Below are 7,921 nucleotides of genomic sequence, written 5' to 3'. Positions count from 1 at the left end.
TGATTGGACCGTGAACCAGGCATGTGATTCATTCGGGCAACGAATCAGTCGCTGCTTCGGACGTCATATGTCACGTGATTTTTTCCGCACCAAAAGAAGCTTTGAAGCAGTGGTTCTATGGAATTGTAGTTCAGGGTTTGAAGCTTGTATCGAAGCTTCAGTGTCGCACTGCCATCACTAGAAAACATAACCTTATGTTTTGAATGTGGTCTGATAGTTTGATTTGAATGCTAATGCTAGCCTAATATTAGCATGTAAGATCATGATTGTAATGGAGTTGTTTGATTAATTCAGGCCAGGTGCCCTGACTCCAACTCCATTGATGGTGAGCTACGAACATAGGGCAGGAGCCCAAGAACGCCCTGTCAGTCAACTCTGGGTCTGGTAGGAGGCTTTGTAGCCTGTTTCTTCTTTCTCCCACCTACTCACATCGAGCGCTGCCACAACTTAACCTTCTCTGTGGATATCTGCACATTGGTACAACAATAAAAGGAACTCGTAACTCAGAGGACAGTCGTATGTTGTTTTGTTTTTCATCACAATTTTCCAATACATTGGCCACATGAATCAAAGCTTGTCTTTATTTACTGCCTTTGCAATCCAGTAGCCAAATCTGGAATCCTCTGATCTAGCCCAGTTATAATGCATACAATAACCTAGCATTGCTCAAACACTTGCTACATGTCAATAGGAAAAGGTAAAATACTAAACAAAGAAGAAAAAAATCGCAAAAGGTTATGCATAACATACTAGGGGCTTGTGAAGTTATAAAAATATACAGTGGAACCTTGGAGTTTGAACGTTTCGTAACTAGTACAAATTGGACTTCAACCAAAAAATCTGAGTAAAAAAATGCCTCGGAGTTTGAACTCATTTTTGGAGTTCGAACACCCAAGCTAAGCCGAACGTACCTTGAAAACGGGAAGCTGTGCAATGCCGAATGCTCACATTGCGGTAGTTGAGATGATGCGATGCTCGTTTCCAGTCAGATTGTGAATACTCCCGGAGGGCCTCCATCCTCGCGAGTGCATTTAAATTTTTTTCCACGACAATTTTCTTCGCCATGGGCCCAAAGAAAGACAACAGTGCCAGTGGCAGCAAAGAAAAGCATACAGTGCTACGAACAACAGTGGAATTAGGAAGGAGATTATCGTGCCGTTGTCACTACCGTAACTACTTCTGTAAATACTGGCAGGAAGACCCCCCTTAGCTGTTCAACAACGTGCCTGACGTTAAACAACGCGTGCAAGGACCGCTTAGTCTAACAATATGCCCAATGTAAAATACACAAAATCAGCACTGAACTAAAGCTAGCATTAACATAGCATTTATCATCCACTGATGCCATCACACCACAACAAAAAAGGTAAGGTATTTTTATTGTTTAAATACTGTACTGTACTGTAAATGTAAAAAAAAAAAAACATACATAGAAATTAAAATAGGAATTTTCAGTTTTTTGGAGCTTGGGAACATTAATTGGGGAAAAGTTAAGGAGGTTGAGCGAATTATGTTCAAATTCCGGGGTACCGTTGTATTTAAATTACAGAAAATCTCCATTATTTTCAAAGCCTTTAGTTTGTCAGAGAACTTGATTGAGAGAATGTATTGTTTGAACTCGTTATAAAAGGCTGTAAAGCATGACTTCTTTCCATGGAATTTACAACAATGAGTATATTTCGACATTAAAAGTAATAAATGTATTAGATCTTTTGAATTATTTTTCTTTACCATTAAAGAAAACAATATTTTTTTTCCCAAGCAATCACGACATCCTTTTCAGTGTTGTTTTGACTGAATTCACACACAAATAAACTAACAGATGGACAGTTCCAAAACAAATGTACAACAGTTTCAGGGCACTCGTCACAAAAGCTACAGTTAACATAAGTATCTTTTTTGAATTTCTTACTAATATATTATTTTACCTTTTCCTTTTTTTTTATATGTATTTTTTCTTTGATCTGTATTTGTTCATTTTATCTTGAGTGATTGTTTCAATGCTATTGATGTATTATCTTTCAATGTGGATATTTGAGAAAGTTGTTTGCAATAAAAAGTAAGCTGTCAATAGAAATATGTGAGGAAGAAGAATGGCAGCATATGCGCAGGAGGCAAACCAATGCCCCGTTCAATCAAGGTAATCTGAATAGAAACAAGAATTCTGGTTACAAAATTATTTGGGTTTTAAAAGAATTACTGACTGCACATAAACATACTCATTATTACACTACTTGCTTCCGTCCTTCAATGACGTAGTCGGGCTTATGTGTGAATAAATCAGTCCCCAGCCACAAATAATGGGGGTAAATATGTGCTGAATGTACCTTTAGTCATAAAAACATATTAAATCACTACTGAGTTTTTCCGGCAGGTGAATTCTAGTCCTGATATAATTTTTACATAAAGACCTATTATATAAACCAAATCAAGTGTCCCTTTAATATTTATGGTCGTTAGGGTGGACAAGTATGCGAGTCCAACGTTGTGCACCCCCCCCCCCCCAAAAAAAATAAATAAATAAAAATAAATTCGACTAGCACAAGGACCATGTCGAGCTCCTCGATAAGAGGGGGCGGGATTACGTTTTTTCATGGACCAGCATCCATTTACATTGGTTGCTGCTCCACATTAGACAGCCCGCATTCATAAAAAAAAGAAGGAAAAAAAAAAAAGAACAGGATCCATCTGACACGAACAGTTTCCACTGGCACAAGTCTCACAGTTTCTCCTGAGGAATCCACGCAAACTATATAGAGAGAAAAAATGGCCAAAAGTGAGAGCCAGCGAAGAAGTTTGACGAGCCAGGAGTTCTTCTTTGATTCCGATGCGTCCGTCTTGGACCAGCAAGACTTGGAGATGTCCAATTGTCCTTTCAATGACGTCTTTAACTCTAATGACTCCCACATGGATCAGATCAACACTTTTCTGAAAAATGTGCAAGTTTTGCTGGAGGCTGCTCGCTTTCTCGAGAGCGCCGAGAGGAAGGACGGAAGTGAGTTGATGTGCTGTGCGGTGTCGTTCTGCATTTGACTAACCCGCTTCATCGTGAGCATAGTCAGACAACAAAGAACTGAGTTGATTCAACTAAGTACTGGGTCGACTGTGAGCACTGTTTACGCTTGGTCGCCACCACGCTCACAAGACTGATTTTCCGTGCAGTGAAAAGATGTTACGCCGTTGTTGCATCTTATATCTGAGTTATATGCACGCGATCCACACTGGAGTGGGCACGCAGGTCTACACGTAGGCAGTGATCTGTCATTGATCTTCGTACAGTTGAAAATAGTAATGTGACATATTGATTGGATGTGTGGGTGCGCATGCTGGCTCCCACTCAGATGCAATACATTTGACCACATTGCAGCGCACTGCAAGTCACTTCTAGGATGATGTCATTGCGCCCCCGCAGAATGTCATAAAAAGCCTCCGACTCGCATGAGCAAACGTGTAGGACAATATACCGATGTGCATTTACAAAAACACAATTTTAAAATAATGATGATGATAATTATTATTATTATTACATTGCGTACTTCTCGTGAATGTCTTTTAAATGTGATTCTGTACGCGACATCTTGTTCTGGCATTTTGTACAAAAACAGGAAAAGCAGCCCTTTAAACTAGGATACTTTTCGGTAAATGATTCGCTCATACAGTTCCAGTATCTCCACAGTTGTCTCGATTGTTTGCTTCCTGCTATTTGTGGGCGTGTAGCCCTTGGTTGCACATGGCGCAAAGTCGCTCTCTGATTGGATAGAGGCGAGCACAGCCCTCGAAGTCTGTCAAAGGCATGTGCCAATCAAAGACCCCTACAGCAGTTATGTCACGTGTTGCTGGGCCTGTTTTTGTCTCCTAACCGCGCCCCTTGCTCCTGGTGTCTCATGGGACTTGTAGGCTTTGTGCGAAGATAGCGACCTGTATTGTCATGTTACTGTCACTTACTAATATTCACATAATGTGTGTTTAGTTGTGGCTTATTAGTTATTGGAAATTTATTGCTATACCTGTACTTTGCATGAGTGTGTGTGTGTACACTGTACAATATATATTAGGACTGTAAGTAACGAATCAGATAAAAAAAGTTTTAATTTCTATGCCTTAATTTATTAATTAATTATTCAGTGTTTGCCTGTTTGTTTGGTCTCTAACATATCAGAATAATATGTTATTTAACATGGTTATTTTTCAAAGTAAAAAGAGAGGAGGCTGAAATTATGAGGAAACGGACACATTTAAATTAAGGTCTCTCAATGATTAATCGATTCTCAAAAATGTTTATTGATTTATTTGATAATCCATTTATAGAGTGTATACATACATAGCATTGTGTTTGCTGATTTGCAGAACTGTTATGTAAAATTTAAGTGACTGTTAGAACGTAATGTTTTTTTTAAATTAATGCATACAAGAGCACAACACGTTCTTGACATTTTAACACGAGACTCAATTTCCCAGAGTGCCTCTCGCTGATCCCGGGTTCCGCCTCCATTATGTGCCCGCCTCCGAGCTGTCCAGCTATGGAAAGCAAACAGGAGAGGAGAGGAAGCGAGCAGCGGCAAGCACTTGCTGGCTCATGTCACCCTCGGGGAATTTTTTATTTTATTTATATTTAATTTTGTAGCAAATTGCCATCGTATTTAAGAGGACGTTTTAGTATTTTCATACGCTGGTTTTGACATTTTCTATCAACCTGGCAAAGGATTGGCAGTCGCTTGCTAGCTTGTCAACACTGGAACACCATTCTCTCGATCTTCTCAAAAGACCCCGAATAAGATAACTAACGACGTTATTTATTTTTTAAAACTATATTTACATATTGGATTTGTTGCACTGATAACTGAAGCACTGTCTTCCGTGTGTTTTATAACGTCGTATTGCTGCTGTCAATGTTAAACGCGATAAGGTGAACGACAGCAAGGCTCAGGAAAGAATGACGGCTGTTCAGCTAATGAATATCCAGCGACTATTGGAAGCCGCCGAATATCTCGAAAGGAGAGAAAGAGGTAATGAATTTCACCATATGACAACTGTCATCAAGAACGTATTGAAGTGTTGCCAGGAAAAGTCCCTGTGCAGGAGAGCATTTACCTGCAGCGTGTTTACATCCGTCAGAGGGATCTTTGTGTGTTGAAATTCGCTCATAGCGAAATGCTAACCAAATATGTTCTTCTTCCAACAGAGTGTGAACACGGATATGCTTCGACGTTTCCTACAAATCAGGACACAAACTACCAGAGGCAAAGAAAATTCCGAAATAAGAAATTCAGCAGTAACCATAATAGGTAAGAGAACTCATGTGGCAGTCAGGAGGAAAACACTTGTGCTTAATTAACTTGAATCGAATTGTGGATGGAAATGTTACTGGATGTCCATCCACATCACTGTGTGTGCTTTGGGGCAGGAGGGCTCTGTGATGGCTTGTCATCAGCTGATTGTTAACGAAGACTGTGGTGCCTGAGGCTAGGGATCGTGGCAGAATTTTAAAACTAAAAACCTTGTTGTTTTGCAAACCTGAGTCTCCTGGAATTGTTTTGATAGTTAACATGGTGGTTTTGGCCTAAAGCAGCAGCAGGAGGAGGAGTTGGTGGAGAGTATTGTCCTAAGGCGGAAACTATACGGTGTTACTAGTGTTTGCACCCAAAAATAAATATCTTCAGTCCGTTTAACAGCTACTTAACCACACCTTTAGTTAGTAAAACCCGCATAACTATTTAAAACAAATACAAAACATTTACAGAGCAACAATAATTCTGCCAAAGAATGATGAAGAAAATAAATAATTTTGATCGCCATTTGTCAACAGCACCCGTTTGAATTAGGTTAGGTTTCCTGTATGGAGTTTGCATGTTCTCCTTGTGCTTGTTAAGTTTTTCCCTGCTTCCTCCCACATGCCATAAACATGCATGTTGGGTTAATTAAAGACTCTAAATTGCCCATAGGTATAAGTGTGAATTGTTGTTTGTCAATATGTGCCCAGAGATGGTCAACTAGTCCAGGGTTTCACAAAATTCAGCTGGGATAGGCTCCAGCTCACTATTTATTCAGCCATAAACTGTGCTGCATTATTATGAGTGGTGTCTCTTAATAATTTGCCCCTCTTGTTACTAAATTAGGTCATCCACATAGTTCTTGTATTGCATCTCGTTAGATTGTGCTGGTGTTAAAAAAAAAATGCAGAAAGATGCATCCACTTTGTGCCATTCCCATCATAGATGCAGTAGCGAGATGGTCACCATATGTTTGCTATGGGTTGATTTTCATGCATGACACGTATGTCACAGGGCAAGACTCCTGATGAATGAAACTTGCATTTAGTATGGGAAAGAAATCTCCCAAATGAAGACCCGTTGGCATCGTGTTCTCTTTGGTGCAGGGTAGCTTACGCAAATCTGTCATTTGATCGTCATACATCAAATAAAAGCCCCACTCTCTTGCTCTGAATGCTTTAATATTAATGTGAGAGCGGGCAACAAACAGGAACTGCGCATTACTCATAACCAGCACAAAATGCTGCCTACTTCTGCATGGCAACAGTCAGGATCATAATTAGTTTGAGGGATAATGCTTCCTCATGAGATATGAATTTGTTTAATAATGCTCATAATGTTGTACACTGTACTTAAATATAATGCTAAAATTACAATCACCAATTTAATTTTCAAATGTGCAGTTCCCCATGAGATTTTTTAATTAGTGGTCATACAAGATGGCGTTATTAGAGTGCCAACCAGTGTGTTGAACCACATCCTTGATTTTCTTGAAATTTACATAATACATTATATTTTATTTTGATATTTTGTGTAGTCTAGCAATGTCTCATGCCCTCTTTTTACTTTTGCTTTGCTTCTATTATCACCATAATTCCCGTCATGGGGGAATGCATCAATCCGTCTACAGTTTGCTCTCAATTTCGCTCACCATCACACAAACACGTTCACAACTACGTCAGGAAAGTTACAGCGTTAAATTTTCATGCCATTAATTTTGCAGTGTACAAAATGTACATACATGCTTATAGGGTTGTCACTATAGAATATTTTTAGAATCTATTATTCTACCCATTATTCCATCCATTAATCAAATAATCAAATAAAACATTTATTGTACATCCAAGTGTATTACAAAACCATTTTATTCTTGATTGTTTTTTATTAACCAATTATTGTTGTAGTTTTTTTAAATAAACAAAAAAAAAAGCAATATTACATGAGTGGGCTTGTTCTACTCGGCAGACTTTTTGAAATTGATTCAGTTAATGTTTTGTTCATTGTTTTCCAAAATAAAAGCAGACGTTTGCAAATGCATTATTTTGATTAAACAAAACACACAAAAGATAATCAGTCTGATTTCATGAAGAACTAGAAAAATCTGAGAATAATTCCTGTTGAGAGACATAAATCAAAAGTTCTGGACAATTTTAAGTTAAAAAATGTCTCTAAATGATTAACTGATTATTAAAATATCCATCCAATATCGATTAATTTGGTCATCAATTAGTTGTTGATTAATCAATTCATTTGGATATACATACACATTTGATCCTCTCTGGATGTATTATCTCTCAAACTAGCATTTACTATCACATTTATAATATGATGCAGCTGCATGCCATCTACTCCTTATACATGACTAAAATCATTATGGATGACATGTTGACCAGAGCACCATACAAGCCCATTTATGTAAAGAGTTTCCTAATGTAAGTTAACCGTAAACCACCATCATAAAATGGGACATTACCAATTCACACAAACACTGTTACGTTTTTGTCCCTGACTTACTGTCTTCTCTGTAACATGATAATGCTAAAAGTGATGGGCTTATCTGACTGTCCTCACTTGCCTACCGTTTATAGCAGGGGTGCTTTATCTCACTGACCCACTCAGTCTCTGTGTCTACATGCACTTGCACGTGCGCG

The 7,921-nt window shown here is 38.5% G+C and overlaps 1 protein-coding gene across 2 annotated transcripts in view; it reads left to right on the top strand.

Moving 5' to 3' along the window:
• Positions 1-2,647: 2,647 nt before the first annotated feature.
• The window catches only part of mxi1 (max interactor 1, dimerization protein), a 32,577-nt gene continuing 27,303 nt past the window's right edge, over positions 2,648-7,921 (top strand). The window contains exons 1-2 of one of the 2 annotated variants that reach the window (XM_077571229.1): positions 2,648-2,995; positions 5,183-5,285. In XM_077571229.1, coding sequence (XP_077427355.1) covers positions 2,767-2,995; positions 5,183-5,285 — 332 coding nt within the window. In that variant the 5' untranslated portion in view covers positions 2,648-2,766. Of the gene's footprint in view, positions 2,996-3,016; positions 5,007-5,182; positions 5,286-7,921 lie in introns of those variants that run through there. The other variant, XM_077571230.1, reaches the window with a different exon arrangement.

The sequence above is a fragment of the Vanacampus margaritifer genome, chromosome 7 (assembly GCF_051991255.1).
Source record: "Vanacampus margaritifer isolate UIUO_Vmar chromosome 7, RoL_Vmar_1.0, whole genome shotgun sequence".
Classification (NCBI taxonomy): Eukaryota; Metazoa; Chordata; class Actinopteri; order Syngnathiformes; family Syngnathidae; genus Vanacampus; species Vanacampus margaritifer.
Note: the sequence above shows the minus strand (reverse complement) of the source record. Positions and strands in the feature narration are given on the sequence as shown.